Source organism: Cladophialophora immunda (assembly GCF_000835495.1).
Source record: "Cladophialophora immunda strain CBS 83496 unplaced genomic scaffold supercont1.3, whole genome shotgun sequence".
Taxonomy (NCBI): domain Eukaryota; kingdom Fungi; phylum Ascomycota; class Eurotiomycetes; order Chaetothyriales; family Herpotrichiellaceae; genus Cladophialophora; species Cladophialophora immunda.
In genome coordinates this window covers 2,357,218-2,375,234 of record NW_015622543.1, presented here as the reverse complement: position 1 = coordinate 2,375,234, position 18,017 = coordinate 2,357,218, and the positions used below count along the sequence as shown (strand labels likewise).

The window sequence follows — 18,017 nt, the reverse complement described above, 5'->3', positions numbered from 1 at the left end:
ATTCCGACGTATGGCCGTTGTTGTTTTCAACTGGTCCCAGTGCAAGGTAGAAGGAGATCAACCAAGGCAACCTGAACTCAGATTTCTTTGCCCCCCCGCGTACTGGGCTGGATGTGGGAGAGCACACCTTGGTGAGAGGTTGACGCCCTTGGCTCCAAAGGGAGTATCGCCGCGCAGGCCAGGCAGACCTGCCGTTGACATGGCCCAACAGTGGGTGGAGATGGCGTTCGAGGTCCGTTCGAACCCAAGCAGCCATTGAGCAGAGAGCTCTTGCGTTATAAAAAGTGAAAGCGGTGCGGCGAAGGTAACAAGCTCGCCGCTTTTACCTTGCCATGTGTGTGTCTTACTTCCCACAGCATCTTCCATTGTTTTGGTATGCTCGATGCGCATCTGAGCAAGAATTATGCAGTTCCTACAGCTCTGTTGGTCGGCCTTCAAGATTGTCAGTCACACAGAGCCAAAAGCCCTGACCAGAACAACTACAGCAGATGAGGCTTGGGCCGTGGCTCTGAGCAACAACTCGATATCCTACACCGACCACCGGACAGAGAAGGTGGCGCAATGAGTAGGAGGTGCTCTCAGGCATTCTGACCGTGATTGAATGTCGCTTCAATGGCTGTGCCACCGATACTTTTGGTGCTCCAATTAGCTTGTTCTCAGTCGACGTCGTCTCCTTCAAAGGGTGCCACCAGGGTAAGGATAAACATTCTCGAGCAACATATGTTAACAGCTTAACCGATCAGAAGAGCAGGCCACTGTAGTTTCAGATACTACGAGGACTATGGCGTTCGAGTAGTAGTTGCGTGTCAGATCTCATAACATTTCCTAGAGCAGCGAGTCCAACTGCGGAGAAATTCCGCCTCCAATGCGGAAAGTCAAACGACTTGTTCGACATCAGACAAGAGGATCTGCTGCTTGGAACTGAGTCTACACATCAGTCCTTGACTATCTCACCCAGCGTCTGCTTTCTGCTTGTTTTTCGAAGAGTTCGAGCCCTTCCCACCAGCCTGCTCCACAGATCAAGGCCTTCTTAGCTGCCAATTTGCACTCAAAGCCCTTTCCCCGAGACAGACCAGATCGACTCTCTCACGATGTTCGCCGGACGTAAGTTTGTCTCGTCATAAACACCCAGTCGCTTATAGTCCCCCACATGTCCCTCGCTTGACGGCTCTCATCATGGCTGACGAATCGCATCCTGAACCAGCACAAGACCAGCTCTCCGAGAAAGAGATCCACGAGGGCGAGGCCCAGGCCACCGCGCAGGTGCAGTTCTTCACCGTCGCCTGCATCGCACTCTGGTTCTGTACGTTGCATCCATCATCTATCTACCTCTCCCCCTGAGGCCCCATTCTGGTCCCCTGTACCTCCAAGATCGACCGGTTCGGGATTTTGGTGGGTGGGAACAAGAGACGGCGCTCAGACGGGAAGAGAACAAGAAAATCTAAATTTGTTGAGGAAAACCAACACAAATACTGGTTTGATCAAGCCTGGCTGACGATGAATTCTTCCGGGAACTAGCGCCTCACGTTGTCGATTGGGCGAGCAAACTCTTCTAAAAAGGCCACGCCGATTCCTTCGGCCGATCCCTCACGGGGTGATGTCCCTGCCGAACGACGGGGGCAGGGAACTCGTTGAGCAAGCTCTACGCAAAGGCGCCTCCCCGTATATCAAGATGAGGTTCAAATAGGAGGAAGACCTCTCTGTACACTAGCTTGTACACTATCTGTTCCCAGTAAACAGCAGCTGGGACCTTCGGACTCTCGTTCGAACGGGCATTGTTTTGATAGAGACAACATCTTCTCAAATTCTGGATTCCAAATCATCGTCAACAGTCACTATTCAAGATGTTCGTGCCGCCTCGCCTCGCCTCGCCTCGCCTTTCCATGCACGTCCTGCGACGGGTCCGCGAGCCCCTGTGGCATTGTTTTCTGTTGAACTCTTTTACAAGTTTTTCCCAACCTCCTTAATTTGATTACCTCCGCCGAGGGACATCGATGTCTCTATCTCTGGAAATCTTCTCCCACTCATCAAACTCTTGCTGCACAAGTTCCAATTCTTTCTGCAGATGTCGGAGTTGGATATCGTAGGCCTCCAGTGTCTGCACAGGAGACAAGTCAGTAATTCCATTGTCATTGACAGACTTGTCAAGGTCGCCGATTGGGCCCTGGTCACAGGTACTCACCTTTTTGGCAGCTTTGATCGTCTCTTCGTCCAACGGAGTGTCTTCCCCGTTGGCAGTAGCCGCCGGTGCAAGCTTTTCCATCTCGGCTTTTAGTCTCTTCGCGCGTTCTCGAATTCCTAGCATCCTCGCCCAGACTTCCTGCTCTCGAGCATTCAGAGAGGGATCAAAGACTTCGCCTTGCAGCTTCTCCAGTTTTGTTTTCAATTCCTCTTCAGCGTTGTCCATCACGTAGCCTCGATTGCGCAGGATTTGAACTTTGACTGCGAGCGCCAGTGTCCGCTGAGCTGCCGCGGCTTGTCTTCTCTTGCATTCTTCTAACCTTGTAGCCACGTTTTGGCGGTGCTTGTCCAGCTGGACATCGAGCGATGTGTTTATTTCTTGCAGCATCATGTTGCATCTCTGGACGGCCTCCATTTGTATCTGAGCCTTTCGTCCCAGTTGAAAGAACCCCTGGACTAAGAGGGGCACCCAGTCAGGTCCCGGTCTTTTGGAAACTGCTTCTTCCCACTTGTCCTCATCTTCTCCCGGCCCCGGGCGATATTTCAGCGCGTCTGTTTCGCTCTCGACATGCTGGTACAGGTATGCGCGCAGTGGTGAGGACAGACTGGTGGGGTCCCACTTATTCTTGACAATGTTCATCTGCACGGGTATTGATCTGAAGACATTGAGGCCACGGCCTTCCTCCCAGAGTGACTGAGCGCCGGGTTGTCCTTGTTGTGACTGACCGAACCTCAGTGTCTGGTCTAGAGGGCGCTGTGGTTGCTGCTGCGGCGCCTGCTGTGATTGACCGAAACCAAATGCGCTCTGCTGTTGGGGCTGGGTTGAAGTGCCGAATAAACCGCCCGGCTGTTGCTGAGATTGCGATGCGCCAAAGAGGCCTCCGGTCTGCTGCTGAGGCTGCGTACCGGCCCCGAATAAACCTCCACTCTGTTGTGTCTGCGTCGAAGTGCCGAACAAGCCACCTGTTTGCTGCGGCTGCGGTTTGGGCGCGCCTAAGCTGAAGGTTGGTAGACTGCTCTGTTGTTGCTGCTGCTGCGTCTGCGGCTGGCCAAATAGCGACGTCGAAGCGGCCGGCTGGTTTGAGGAAGGATTGCTGAAAGAGAAGAAGCCGGGTTTCGCAGGCTGCGCCTGATTCGCAGTCGAGGATCCGAAGAGACTCATCGCGTCAGCTGTATTTGTTAGTTGACTAGAAATTCGTTGCGCAGCCGTGAAGGAGCTTAAACCTGCCCCCAGAGCCACTCAATTCATGAACCGAGACGAATAGAGAAAAGGGACATGACAGTGCTGCTTATACAAAGTGCTCAATCTGGGGAAGGTGTCTCTGACGCGCCAAACTCGCAGACGCGAAAAATCACTGCGGAGAAACATTTCTCCTCCACCCACAATGCAAGGGGCTTGGCGTACAATATTCTGGTCGGCTTCATCGAAACACGGGATTGTGATCTGACCAGCGGTCCAACAGAAGTCAGGGACCAGATACCGATATGCCCCGCAGAGAGTGTTTACAGTGTACTCGCACGCGCCCGGAATCTACCAGAATACGACACCATATAGTCTCACAGGGCGCAAAGACGGGGTTTGGGTCCCTTTGCATTGGATATTGACGAGGCTCTTCATCAACGCATTCCCCGAGGCCACGGCCTGATGCATGAACCATGGCTCTCTGTTCCGGTCTCTGTTCCTTCGGAAGACCACCCGCCCGTGTAGCCACCCCGAGCACCTCTTGTCCGTCAAGCACGAGGCCGGCGTAGTGATTCGAGAGCAGTCCAACAGGGCAGATGCCAGCCGTAATGGGGACACAAGCATGGTGACTTCTGCCGCTACAGCCAGGCGCTAACCCCCCTCTCGCCATGCAGCAACACTCGCACCGAGCAAGCACTGCCCTGGAAATTATTCCTACAGCACACACGGCGTCTTCAGCCCCCTCGAGCGAAAACGGGCGACCTTTGCGAGGTGGTAGGGTCGGAATACCTGAATCCGAAGACCCCCGAGCGCATCACACAAACTGAGGGATGAAATCTGATTTCGTGGACACATAAAATCGCCCTGCAACCCGTCATAGCCGGGTCGAGATTGGGCGCTATTCATTTGGGCGAAACGGCCGTGGTGAAACAGCGACCAGAACCCACCAGGGCAACCCGCCTGACGACCAAGCTCTTATGTATCAACATGCTGGCTGGGAGATTTGACCGAAGATGTTCCAAGCTGTGGTTAGGCCCATCATAATATTTCCGCATTCAGACTTTGACGGCAAGCAGCAACCACAGCCGTGGGAAGCTCCACCATGAAAAGGGCAAAGTTGTCAGGGGTCCACAAATGGATTTCAGATCTGCCAATAAACTGAACGCAATTTGAATGCGGCTCGAGCTTGGGGAGGGTTGATGAGTTCATTCTGCATGCAGGGTCTGTCCAGGAACAGGGGGGGAGAGCCACGACCAGTGTCCGATTTCGGATGGGCGACTTTAGTGTTGGCGAGCAGAGGCAACTTGGGTGGCCGAATCCAACATGGATACCTCCATGCTTGGTTCGGCTATATTGATTGGTTGCTAGGCTAATGAAAGTCCTGCTTTATTAGAGAGCCGATGGTGGAGTGAGTAAAGTAAATCAGCCGAGATCTGACTGGCTCTTCAATGGCGCCTGCTGATGACCTTGGTACCGCGGACCATGGTACCCAGAGTAAAAATACCCAGCAAACTTGCCCGTGGCACTGGCTCGCTTCCGATGGAGAGTTTCTTGATGCAACCTGATCAGCCATCTCCCCGTGCATGTTACCAGCTGGCGAATGTCCCCCAGCGTGGGGTGCATCTTCCTCCCATGTAGGTCACGGGTAGTTGTTGGCGGCAGGACGGGGCAACTCTCTGCAATGCTGAAAGGTCTCGGGGAGAAAACCTCGTGACCGCGCTTTCGAGTTCCGCATTGTCAATGGTAACAGGGCGTGTGTGCTTGTTAGGGCAAACAAGTCCCTCCCGATATCCGCCATGTAGGTCAGCAACAGCCCGTGACGATTCCAGTAGGATCTTCTATGCCACAGCGGGAGAAATTTCTTTTTCCCTTGCTTGCAGTGGTGACGAACCGGGCAATGCCGGAAGAGGATTTTTGACAGTCAGGTGTGCCGGTGTATGTAGCACAGTGTGCGCCGGGGTTGTCTTGAGACGTTCGCGGTAAAGGCCGTCGATGGCAGGCAACGCACTTCACGCCTTTCCTCACTGGTTGGCCTGGAATGTAAGCGAAGAGCAGAAGCATATTGGGGAAATCTGATGCGTCTAGACTTTTTGCAGGTGGAGTGCAGCTTAGGGCTATGACACACAGGAACTGGGCGGGCGAGCTTACCTAGGTCTGAGGAACAGGGGCCCCAGTGGCACCAGTCACCGTGCTGGAGACGGCCAGAGGAGGAGGGCGCCGGTCGCGGCCAAAAATTTTTCGAGAGCTTGAGATTCCAAGATGTAATGTGGTGGAAAAGCGAAGCTGGTGATTGGGTGGCGCGGTTCTTATCAGCACATGCATCGTGATGGAGAGGTTGGCTGGATAACGCCATGGCACCTATCGGATGCCCCAGAACAAGCTGCCCATGATGCACAACTGCAGCTGCCTTCCGAGCCCCCCACTAACAATCTTTGGGGCGGCCTCCCCACCTTGAAACTGGTGCTCCCAGCTTATTCTGGCACTGCTTGCTGCATGTTGTTGCTGCTGCACACTCGGGCTCGAGGTGATTTTTTTTTTCTGCCAGAACAATCACGGCTTGCCAGACCACGGTGCTCGACCTAGTCCGTCTAGCGAAGGTGGCCCCCCAATTGCCGACATCACCACATGCTGGATCAGCCTGCCCGCAGTCACCCTACACGTCGTCAATACTGCCAGTGGCCAATTCACCCTCGCAGACTGACGCTAACTGACGAGAGCAGAAAGTTCTGCACCTTCGAAAACCAACCCCACACCTTTGCTTGCTGGACTGGCATTGCCTGACCCAAAATTCTTCTTTTCTTCCTCTCGTCCACCCTCCTACCCGTTTGTCCTCCTGTTTTCTCTGCCTCCAGCTCGACACGGCCTTGACTTGACAGTCCTCTTCCGCACACACTTGCAGGTGCTGGAGCTCACCCTACAGAGAGACAGCCTCCTTGCTGCCAGCCAACAGACCAACCCACAGCCCGCCCTGGTGCGGCGTCTCCCTCCATCAGAACAGACCCCAAAGCAACCGTCGACCCGACAGCACTTGTTGCCCGTCCTTCCTCCTTAGACTTTCCTTGAAACCAACTGTCGCTAGTCGACCATAGGATGGGCTCAGTAGCCGAGGAACGAAGAAAGCAAGAGATCGATACATCAGAGGTCCAGGAAGAGTACACTCCATACCGGCCCGACAAGGGCTATGGCTGGGGTGAGGCTTTGCCCGAGAAGCAAGGCCTGTACGACCCTAGCCTCGAGAAGGATGCCTGTGGTGTAGGCTTTGCTGCGTAAGAATGCCCCCGCGGAAGAAGCGCTGTTCGGAAGATCTGGGTTGCTGACAAACATTCTAGCAATATCAAGGGCAAAGCAAGCCACAAAATCATCAGCGATGGTAGGTCCAAATTCCCAGGCTGCCACCGAGGGACATGACTGACGTCTGGCAGCGCGGAATCTCCTGTGCAACATGACCCATCGGGGTGCCGTGGGTTCAGATGCACGAGATGGCGATGGTGCCGGGGTCATGACCTCCATCCCCCACAAATTCTTCGTCAAGAACTTTGCCCGCGAGGTCGGGGTCGAATTACCTCCTCTCGGCCAATATGCAGCAGGAAACCTCTTCTTCAAGCCCGACACTGAGATGCTGAAACATGCCACCCTCAGCTTCGAGGAGGCCGCACAGTCACTAGGCTTGCGCACCCTGGGCTGGCGGGAGGTCCCTCGGGACTCTACCCTGCTTGGTCCCGCTGCATTGTCGCGCGAGCCCATCATCCTGCAGCCGTTCGTCGTCCTAGCGTCAGCGTATGGCACAGGCAACAAACCTGAAGTCACCGATCCCGAGCAGTTTGATGACATTGAGTTCGAACGGAGGCTGTACATCCTCAGAAAGACCGTCTCGCACGATCCGCGGTGGAAACCGTGGTTCTATGTCTGTTCTCTGAGCAACAGAAACATCGTCTACAAGGGGCAGTTGGCTCCGGTTCAAGTATACCAATACTTCCACGACCTCGTCTCGGTTGACTATGAAGGCCACTTTGCTCTGGTTCACTCTCGTTTCTCCACCAATACATTTCCCTCGTGGGATCGATCACAGCCGCTCCGATGGCTGGCCCACAATGGCGAGATCAACACGCTCAGAGGCAACAAGAATTGGATGAGAGCGCGCGAGGGAGTCTTGAAGTCTGATTTGTTCGGTGAGGAGCTCGAGAAACTCTTCCCTATCGTCGAGGACGGAGGCTCTGATTCCGCTGCTTTTGACAATGTCTTGGAGCTCTTGGTAATGAACAGAGTGCTTTCTCTGCCCGAAGCCGTCATGATGATGGTTCCCGAGGCATGGCAAGGTAATCCGGCCGTCGATCCCGCGAAAGCGGCATTCTACGAATACGCTGCTTGCTTAATGGAACCCTGGGATGGCCCTGCTCTATTTACGTTCTCGGATGGCAGGTACTGTGGTGCCAACTTGGATCGAAATGGCCTGAGACCATGTCGATACTACGTGACGGACGACGACAGGATTATCTGCGCTTCAGAAGTTGGCACAATTGCCATCGAACCAGAGCGAGTGGTCATCAAGGGCCGCTTGCAGCCAGGTAAAATGCTGTTGGTCGATACCCAGGCCGGCCGGATCATTGACGATGCTGAACTCAAAGCCACTGTTGCCAATAGACAACCTTTCCAGCAGTGGCTGAACAAGAGCTTGATGAAGATGCCTCAGGTATATGAGGCGATTTCTAAGGAGCTCGACTTGAGTTATAAGCTCACAGAGTCGACCATCCAGGAAGATCCTAGGCTTCGGGCCTTTGGCTACTCGTTCGAGCAAGTCAGTTTGCTGCTTGGCCCCATGGCCGCCGATTCCAAGGAAGCGCTCGGCTCCATGGGCAATGATGCGCCGCTCGCATGCCTCGCGCAGCAACCTCGACTCTTGTATGAGTACTTCAGACAACTCTTCGCGCAGGTGACCAATCCTCCGATAGATCCAATTCGGGAAGCAATCGTCATGTCTCTTGAGTGTTACGTGGGGCCTCAGGGCAATCTCCTGGAGATGGATGAATCTCAGTGTGGTCGTCTTTTGCTCCCCTCGCCAATACTCGAGACCGAGACGTTCAACGCCATTAAGAACATTGATCGGTACAACCCAGATTGGACTGTGAGAACGATTGACATCACCTTCGACAAGTGGTCAGGCGTTGATGGCTACATGAAGGCCTTGGACGAAATCTGCGACGAGGCGACGAGAGCAATTGAGGAAGGCGACAAGGTCATCATTCTGTCTGATCGGGCAACATCTGAAGACAGAGTGCCCGTGTCGATGCTCCTCGCCACTGGGCTGGTGCACCACCACTTGGTTCGAAACAAATGGAGATCTCGAGCGGCTCTCATCATCGAAACAGCAGAGGCAAGGGAGGTGCACCACATGTGTGTGCTTGTCGGTTATGGCGCCGATGGTATTAACCCATATCTCGCTATGGAATGCATCCTCAAGATGAACCAGCAGGGGCTCATTAAGAAGAAATTGACCGATGAACAAATCATTGCCAACTATAAGGCCTCATGCGATGGTGGCATCCTTAAAGTCATGAGTAAGATGGGTATTTCGACCCTGCAGTCTTACAAAGGTGCACAAATTTTCGAGGCTCTCGGGATCGATGACACCGTGGTTGACAGATGTTTCTCCGGCACTGCCACTCGTGTGCGCGGTATGACCTTTGAACTTATCGCTCAAGATGCCTTCGCGTTCCACGAGAAGGGTTATCCATCCCGACACGTCAGAGAAATCCCCGGTTTGCCGGAGTCTGGCGAGTATCACTGGCGAGACGGTGGCCAGCCTCACATCAATGACCCGGTCAGCATTGCAAATATCCAGGACGCAGTGAGAACCAAGAACGACAAGTCGTACGAGGCCTACTCTCTCTCTGAGTACGAGCAGATCAAGAGCTGCACACTCCGTGGCATGCTCGATTTCGACTTCGAGCAGCGTACCCCTGTGCCGATTGATCAGGTTGAGCCGTGGACTGAGATTGTGCGACGTTTCGTCACCGGGGCTATGTCCTATGGCTCCATCTCCATGGAGGCGCATTCCACCCTTGCCGTAGCCATGAACCGACTCGGTGGCAAGTCCAACACCGGCGAAGGCGGCGAGGACCCGGAACGCAGTTTACAGATGGCAAACGGCGATTCCATGCGCTCTGCCATAAAGCAGATCGCGTCTGGTCGATTCGGCGTCACGTCAAACTACCTAGCGGACTCTGACGAGCTTCAGATTAAGATGGCCCAAGGGGCAAAGCCTGGCGAAGGCGGTGAGCTGCCGGGCCACAAGGTCTCCGAACCGATTGCTCGTACTCGACATTCCACTCCTGGTGTCGGTCTCATCTCTCCTCCTCCCCACCACGACATCTACTCTATTGAAGATCTCAAGCAATTGATTTACGATCTCAAGTGCTCCAACCCTCGAGCACGAGTGTCCGTCAAGCTGGTGTCTGAAGTCGGTGTCGGTATCGTCGCAGCAGGTGTCGCAAAAGCCAAGGCTGACCATATCTTGATCTCTGGTCATGACGGCGGTACGGGCGCCTCAAGATGGACTGGTATCAAATATGCTGGTCTCCCGTGGGAGCTTGGTCTCGCCGAGACCCACCAAACCCTGGTGCTGAATGATCTCCGTGGTCGTGTCATTGTCCAGACTGACGGCCAGATCCGAACTGGTCGCGACGTTGCGATTGCTTGCCTGCTCGGTGCTGAAGAATGGGGCTTCGCCACAACACCTTTGATTGCCATGGGCTGTATTATGATGCGCAAGTGCCAGTACGAGCAAAACCCCTCCATCCTTAATCCTCGTACGTGCTAACAGATAACCTCCAGTTTGAATACCTGTCCGGTTGGTATCGCTACTCAAGACCCACTCCTTCGTCAGAAATTCCAAGGTACTCCTGAGCATGTCATCAACTTCTTCTACTACGTCGCGAACGAACTTCGTGCAATCATGGCTCAGCTCGGGTTGCGGACGGTCAATGAAATGGTCGGACACGCAGAGCTTTTGAAGGTGCGCGAAGATCTCCGCACGGACAAAACTCAGAACATCGATCTCTCTCTTATCCTCACGCCGGCACACTCGATCCGGCCTGGCGTCGCGACTTACAACGTCCGGAAGCAAGATCACAAATTGCACACTCGCTTGGACAACAAGCTGATTTCTGAATCCGAGCTTGCTCTGGAGAAGGGATTGCCCTGTCGTATAGAGACAGACATCGTCAACACCGACCGTGCACTGGGCGCCACATTGTCATACCAAATCAGCAAACGCTATGGCGAAGCCGGTCTCCCTCAGGACACCATCCACGTCAACATCAGAGGCTCTGCCGGTCAGTCATTCGGTGCTTATCTAGCGCCAGGCGTTACACTCGAGCTGGAAGGTGACGCCAACGACTATGTTGGCAAAGGTCTGTCGGGCGGCCGTCTCATAATCTACCCTCCTCGCAGTGCTGTTTTCAAAGCCGAGGAGAACATTCTGATCGGCAATGTCTGTCTCTATGGTGCCACAAGCGGTACGTGCTACTTCAGAGGTGTCGCCGCTGAACGCTTCGCTGTTCGAAACTCGGGCGCCAATGCGGTTGTCGAAGGTGTGGGCGACCACGGCTGCGAGTATATGACCGGAGGTCGTGTTGTTATCCTGGGTGGCACTGGCCGTAACTTCGCGGCCGGAATGTCGGGTGGAATCGCGTACGTTCTTGACATGAACCAAGACTTCCACTCCAAGATCAACATGGAAATGGTGGAAGTCTCTGGCGTCGAAACCCCCGAGGAGATTGCTTTCCTACGAGGTATGATCGAGGACCATCACCACTACACTGGGTCGGAATTGGCAGCTCGTATCCTGCTTGAATTCAATCGCGCCCTCCCGCGCTTCGTCAAAATTCTGCCCACCGATTACAAGAGAGTGTTGGCGGAGCAGGCCAAAAAGGCGGAGGAGGCAAAGAAAGCAGAATACCCTCTCCCAATATTGCCCGGTAACCCTGTGCGCAACCTTCACCAAGAACAGCGCGACATTGCTGCTGAGAAAGAGGCCAAGCAGAAGAAGGCAAACATGCTCGACATCGAGGAAGGTGTTAATGGTGATGCAGATCAAGCCAAGCACAAGGCTGCATTGGTTCTCGATAAGACTCGTGGTTTCATGAAGTATGCTCGTCGCAGTGAAAAATACCGCAACCCGAAGACCCGGGTCAAGGACTGGGCCGAGCTCTCGTCGCGTCTGAATGAAGACGAACTGAAATACCAATCCGCTCGATGCATGGACTGCGGTGTCCCATTCTGTCAGTCAGACACTGGATGTCCCATCTCCAATATCATTCCGAAATGGAACGAATTGGTATTTATGGACCAGTGGAAAGACGCTCTTGATCGCCTACTGATGACCAACAATTTCCCCGAGTTCACCGGCCGTGTCTGCCCAGCTCCTTGCGAAGGAGCTTGCGTCTTGGGAATCAATGAAGACCCAGTGGGCATTAAGACCATTGAGTGTGCCATCATCGACAAAGGTTTCGAGATGGGCTGGATGGTGCCGAACCCACCCAAGGAACGAACCGGCAAGAAGGTCGCTGTCATTGGCTCTGGTCCAGCAGGTCTTGCCGCAGCCGACCAACTTAACCGGGTTGGACATATCGTCACTGTTTATGAGAAGTCGGATCGCGCTGGCGGCTTACTGATGTACGGCATTCCCAACATGAAACTCGACAAGCGAATTGTCCAACGACGTGTTGATCTCATGGCCGCTGAGGGTGTCAAATTTGAGACAGGGGTCATGGTTGGTCCTGGGGAGGAGGTCAGTCTCGAGTCGCTGCGCCAGAGTAACGACGCGGTCATTATCTCTACCGGTGCCCAAGTTCCTCGTGACCTAAAGATCAAGAACCGCGAAGCTGAAGGCATCCATTTTGCGATGGAATTCTTGCACGCCAACACAAAGTCTTTGCTTGACTCTCAGTTGGGCGATGGTCATTACATCAGCGCAAAAGATAAACATGTCATTGTCATCGGTGGTGGAGATACCGGCAACGACTGCATCGGCACGTCCCTCCGACATGGAGCCAAGTCCATCACCAACTTCGAGCTCTTGCCTCAGCCTCCACCAGAGCGCGCTCGCGACAACCCATGGCCTCAGTGGCCAAGGATCTACCGTGTGGACTACGGTCACACAGAAGTCAAGCAACACTACGGAAAAGATCCTCGTGAATACTGCGTCATGACGAAAGACTTCGTGGTCGAGGACGGACGTGTAGTTGGCATCAACACGACTCGTGTAGACTGGACAAAGAGTGCAACTGGTGGCTGGGACATGAAGCCCAGAGAGGGAAGTGAGGAGTACTTTCCAGCGGATCTCGTGCTTCTTTCTATGGGTTTCCTTGGTCCGGATGACCGTCTCTTCGAAAGCCAAGTCGAGCTCGATCCGCGCAAGAACATCAAGACGCCAAAGGGCATGTACAACACCAACCTTCCGGGTGTGTTTGCTGCCGGTGACTGTCGACGTGGCCAATCTCTCATTGTCTGGGGTATCAATGAAGGCCGTCAATGTGCTCGACAGGTGGACAGCTTCCTCATGGGCACAGGATCCATCCTACCCGTCACCGGTGGTATCATTCAACGAGCCCAGCATGACGCCGTCCCTACTTCTCAAGAGATGAAGGCTCACAAGCACGGCGACATGGCGCATGCTGCCGAAGACTTTAAGCGAGGTCCCGAAATAAAAGTCGCAGCATGATTTCTCTGGCGATAAATCGACGTTAATGATTACGTATGAAGGCAGGACGCAGCAGTGGACACAAAAAATGACGTGGGGGCGGCTTTTCTATCCTTCTTTCACGATTTGGCATGGCGAGCGCAATCAGCTAGTATGCGAGATACCCTGACGACCGCATTTCGAATCATGAGATGCGAGATGAGATGCTGATGGAATTTGCGACGGAATACGCCTTTTTGTTCTTACGATCTTTGATGAGCGAGGCATTTTGACGCTTCGAGGCTCCAGACATGTATCGCTCATACTCGAGCGGTTTTGGGTGTTTGGGAGAAAAGCATAGGGTGAAAATTGAAGAGTTGAGTGTGGTGCACATTCGAAAACTTGGAAGGAGATACTGCAGACTGCCAATGGAACTGTATCAACACCAACCTGGGTAGATAGCAGAATAAAATACCTATATAACTGAAAATGGTCCTTGACTCCAGTTTCTTGACCTGCTGTGATGCTCATAAGGTTAGTCCCTTTGTCTCTGTGTACCAAAACATCCTTCAGCACACATTGTATGATACCCAGGATCCCGCGACGCGCGAGGGCAGCCCAGCTCAGCAGGCGCCCAACCCAGTCTTGATAAAGCAGAGAAGTCCATCCTTGCATGAAAATGCAAGGCGACATATGGCTTCCCTCGTTCAACTTAGCATGACTAAAAACTCAGGATTAGACTACCTAGAGCTAAAGTCATATTGGCGGCATCTTATTGGTAGCTGCTTTAACGTAGCATTATAAGCTTATATTGGAACCCGTCCTTAATATTTATGCTAACAACATACCTTAATCCACCAATTCTCTTTATTACTTCGCGTCGTCCATATCATATGTTCAATGGGCGTCTTTCATTCGCAGCGCAACCAACGTCAAGCCCTCAATCTGCAATATACGAAAGTCTGCCGGACTGTCGCCGTCGGTCATTAGCAGATTGTATGGAACTTCCCAAAACACGACTAGCCAAATAACAAGTCGCGACGCGGTTCCGATCTACAAAAGCAGCTACCACATTCACAGCACACAAGACCAAGAGGGTCCGGGCCACCGTTACAGCAGAGGCTATCATCAAGCCGGGAGAGGCCTCTATGTTTAAGGGGACCGGCAGGGGTCAACTACTTCAACTACGGACGAGTCGTCTCATTTTGCACCACTCAAGCCACCAATCGGAGTTTGATTCGAGGTTCATCACAGTTCGCCAGTAACATTGATCACAATGTTTCTGACATGCTCACTCCCCCTCCTTCCTCCTCCACCAACGTCCCTGCTCCCGCCTCTCACGACTTCATTCTCGTCCGAGGCCTCTTCGACGGCGTCCCATCAACATCCTCACCAACATCCGTCGTCCTCTCGCCGCCCCAAACCTCACCATACAAACATCAACAGCCGGAACAACACACTCGTCACTCTTTCTTCTGATGAGCGAACCATCTCCCAACGGAAAATGGCCATTGCGATGTATGGCTACAGTTGGCTCAAGCCGGCAGGATGTGCCAAGACCATGCTCGGGAGACGGGAGGAAGAAGTCGAAAGGGAGGAAGTCGAAAGGCAGCTGAGAGAGGTGGAACTCCAGGAAAGGCTAGCGCAAGAAGCGGAAGAGCAGGAAAGGCTGGCGAGGCTTAACGAGATGGGGGAGGGTGAAATGGATGAAGGGGAGCGGGATTTAGATGAGGATATTCCGGACGCCGATGAGGCGGACATGGATGGGGAGGAAGACGGAGAGAGTGAGGACGAAGATGGCGATGGAATTGATGAGGGTGAAGATGACGAGGCGATGCAAGCCGATCTTGACGACGACATACCCGATGCGGATGACCAGGACGACGACGACGAAGACGACGACCCAATGTCGCCTGACCCAGCGGGCGCGGATGGAAACTGGGTTTACGACACCCGTCGGGAGCCGGATACGGACGATGAAGAACAATTACCCCATCCGCATCCAACCAGGCGCCATTCCTCTGGTCGTGCTGCGGCTGGGAGGTATGGTAGGCATGCAACCGTTGCTGGTGTGCGCCTCCCAGTTCCAGGAAGCGAATATGGCTACGATGAGCGGGACGCTGAAGACTTAGCGGACGCTATGCTCGCTCACAACGAGATCTTTGACGACCGCGCTACTGAAGGCAGCAGTGCTGCCAACATTGAGCATGATCTAGATGACGATGTTCCTGAGGCAGAGGATGATCAAATCTGGGAACATACCGACACCGAGCTCGAGGAGAGCGAGATGGATATCTCAATTCTTCCCGGTCAAGGTGCAGGCCCAATTGTGCCCGGAATGGCTCAAGCTCAGAATCTACGGCCTCTTCGCAGTTCCGACCGCATTTCGGTGCCTCGAAGTTCCGGTCCATGGATTACGGGACCTTCGCCCTCGCCTCACGTACCTGGAGAGATAATCACTCGACGTGGAATGCACGCCAGGCCCACTCCCGATGCTGCCACCCGCGCCGCAAGGATTGTATCGGGCAACCGGCAACGTCATTACCATCCTGGTCTCCCGAATACGCGGCATCAGCTCAACCAGACGCCAGCGATGCTGGATAGTCCGCTTGACGTCGATGAGGAAGAAGTTGACACCGATGTCGAACTGGATACCCCTGATCCCTTTGCCGCCCCCAGAAATCTGAGAGATGGAGCTGCTGGCCGAATGGCTGGACCAGAGACAACGGGCAGGGACGCTGCACCCCGACCCGCAGAAGACGATAACAACAACCATAGCCCAAGTCGCGCCGCAGCAGCGCGTAACTGGCTCGATGGAGCAGCAGCAGCCGTTGTCGGAGGCAGCGGAAGCGCAAGGAGAACATTGTTTCACCGTGCGACGAGGAGAAGAAACAACGTCGAGCCTGACGCGATGGCAGCCTCTGGTGCCGTGCAGGCTGCCCCCGGCGGCGCCTCGAGTGGCGGACTCTTCACACCCTCTCCGCACATCGGGGGTGCCGGGTCTGGTCGCGTTCAGGACCGCCCGGGCGGAACAGCACTGGATTGGGATACACCTGTGAATGCGAATGCAATGGGGGGCGCAGGTGAGGGGCCGTCCGGTCAAGGTCCAGACCAGAGAGGACGGGGAAGACGCACAGGCCGCTTTCTGGGCGCGCGCAGACGAGCAGAGTAACACCAGGGAATAGAAAGCTGGGGGATGATGATATTGGGAGGGCTGGATCCCTATGTGGCATCTGTTATGATATGGAGTCTTCTGACGAGCTCCTCCGGCGCAAAGCTCCTCCGGCGCAAGGTCAGTCTGTGGCTTGTCGGCACCGACTCCAGGCCTCAAGGGTATCATTCAAGAAAGACTCCATTTTACATGTACAAATTCCTCTCGCCCTCCCAAATCAACTCGCACTACTTCACAGATGTACTTGGGAGATCGGACACGAGCGTCGCAGACTGCGCGGCGCCGATATCACGAGCACGCTAAGACCAGACGAATTAAAAGGTCCAAGAAATTCATATTCACTTTTTTGTACCTGCCTGCCAACTTCGCTGCGTGATTCTTGGTACAAATCAACAAAAATTGCTCCGGTAACGCCTTGCTCTGGGCCCTGTTTTGCATTGTGCCGCCTTGAAAGGATCTGGGGACGGAGGAATGGAAAGAGTGAATTATATACAGCTCTGTAATTCGTCGGAAATAGAGAGGCCGCTGCTCAAGATGACGGCGATTGGGAGAGACTTGCGGAACGCGGGCTAGTGCTGAGGAGTCGAGGATGACCGAATGCGATATGGGGTTCGCAATGTGGATTTCGGAGAAAGGTCTTGGGCGATGTCGTTTCCGAAAGAGGTCGTGTGCCGGATCGTGCCTCATTTCTGGGTTCCTTCATCATGGCATGATATGAGGCGGCGCCCAAATGTCCTTTTGAGGCGCACCAGCGCTGAAGGATTCCAAAAGGTCAAGATCTCGCTCGCTCAGATGCGGATCCAGGTCCAGTCCAAGACCAAGTGCTGTGCCTAGCAGAGCTGAACCCTTCATCGCTTGCTGGCTCTCCTCTTGCCTTTCCGCCCAACCGTTCAGCTTTTGGGTCTTTCCCGCTCAGAATAGCCACACATAGGCAAACAAAGCCCACACGGCGATGAAAAATATCACCCACACTTTCCACCCCACCCCTGTCCGCTCTGCCATGCGTAACATCCTCCTCATAGTACCCCGTAACCTCACGCCCGTATTCTCAAAGGTATCATTAATTGTCTGCGCGAGCTGGGACGAGTCGCGGATTTCATCACCGATAGCAACCGTGAGAGACTTCAGTTGCGAGACTTTTTGACTCAAGAGTGTGGTTTGAGTGATTTCGTTTTGAGACTCGAGTTCCTCGAGGACGGAAGCGGAGTATTGACCCTTGGAGTTGGGCGTCGCTGGGCGGAATCCGGATGACGGCCTTTGAGGAGTGCTGTGGCCATTTGTGGAGGAGTAAGGCGTCAGGTAGGGTGACGAGGAACTTGCTTGTTGTGATGTGGGATAGGCATAGCTGCTGGGTCTCTGCCCGGAGGATGAGGAGGATGGGCGCGAGCCGGGGTAGTCTTGGAAGAGGGCAGAGGAGGCTGGGGCGGCGCGCCGATTTAATGACGAGTAGCGGTTCCTGTTCACTGGTGTTAGCCCACCGGAATTCATCTTCTGGTGACGACGTGGGGGTGGAGAGAAACGTACGTTGACATGTTGGACGGGTTTGTCGTCGTAGAGTGATGTTCACAAAGACAGGTGGATTGTCGTGAGCCCTGTATACTTTTTCTTTTCAAGCCATCTTTGTTAGGATCCTCGTTCGCCACAAGTAGGAATTCGTGCCACTCTGTCTGCGATCTCGACAGCGGGTTTCGTTGGCCTAGGGCATCAAATTGTCTTGTTCTGGCTTTGGACAAAGTCGCAGCAAGAACAAATGTTCTGGCCTCAGGATGACGCCGGTGGCGGAAACGCCCGGCCGGACTCAC

At 54.0% G+C, this 18,017-nt stretch overlaps 5 protein-coding genes across 5 annotated transcripts; 3 read left to right on the top strand and 2 right to left on the bottom strand.

Annotated features, from left to right (window-relative positions):
- The first annotated feature begins 924 nt into the window (after positions 1 to 924).
- PV07_05296 (uncharacterized protein) lies at positions 925 to 1,884 on the top strand. Its single transcript, XM_016392179.1, has 3 exons — positions 925 to 1,104; positions 1,205 to 1,303; positions 1,519 to 1,884. The coding sequence occupies exons 1-3, from the start codon at positions 1,092 to 1,094 to the stop codon at positions 1,554 to 1,556; spliced, it is 150 nt and encodes a 49-aa protein (XP_016249698.1). The 5' UTR covers positions 925 to 1,091; the 3' UTR covers positions 1,557 to 1,884.
- Positions 1,698 to 3,494, bottom strand: PV07_05295 (uncharacterized protein). The gene is made up of 2 exons (XM_016392178.1): positions 2,183 to 3,494; positions 1,698 to 2,098 (listed from the first exon to the last, which is right to left on the bottom strand). Exons 1-2 carry the CDS (start codon positions 3,341 to 3,343, stop codon positions 1,973 to 1,975), a joined length of 1,287 nt encoding a protein of 428 aa, XP_016249697.1. The 5' UTR covers positions 3,344 to 3,494; the 3' UTR covers positions 1,698 to 1,972.
- Positions 3,495 to 5,920: 2,426 nt separating this feature from the next.
- Positions 5,921 to 13,533, top strand: PV07_05294 (uncharacterized protein). Its single transcript, XM_016392177.1, has 4 exons — positions 5,921 to 6,630; positions 6,694 to 6,734; positions 6,787 to 10,138; positions 10,196 to 13,533. Exons 1-4 carry the CDS (start codon positions 6,455 to 6,457, stop codon positions 13,083 to 13,085), a joined length of 6,459 nt encoding a protein of 2,152 aa, XP_016249696.1. The 5' UTR covers positions 5,921 to 6,454; the 3' UTR covers positions 13,086 to 13,533.
- A 405-nt stretch (positions 13,534 to 13,938) lies between these two features.
- PV07_05293 (uncharacterized protein) lies at positions 13,939 to 16,540 on the top strand. The gene has a single exon (XM_016392176.1). It carries the CDS (start codon positions 14,320 to 14,322, stop codon positions 16,213 to 16,215), a length of 1,896 nt encoding a protein of 631 aa, XP_016249695.1. The 5' UTR covers positions 13,939 to 14,319; the 3' UTR covers positions 16,216 to 16,540.
- PV07_05292 (uncharacterized protein) lies at positions 16,327 to 17,939 on the bottom strand. Its single transcript, XM_016392175.1, has 2 exons — positions 17,740 to 17,939; positions 16,327 to 17,671 (listed from the first exon to the last, which is right to left on the bottom strand). Exons 1-2 carry the CDS (start codon positions 17,745 to 17,747, stop codon positions 17,128 to 17,130), a joined length of 552 nt encoding a protein of 183 aa, XP_016249694.1. The 5' UTR covers positions 17,748 to 17,939; the 3' UTR covers positions 16,327 to 17,127.
- Positions 17,940 to 18,017: the final 78 nt, after the last annotated feature.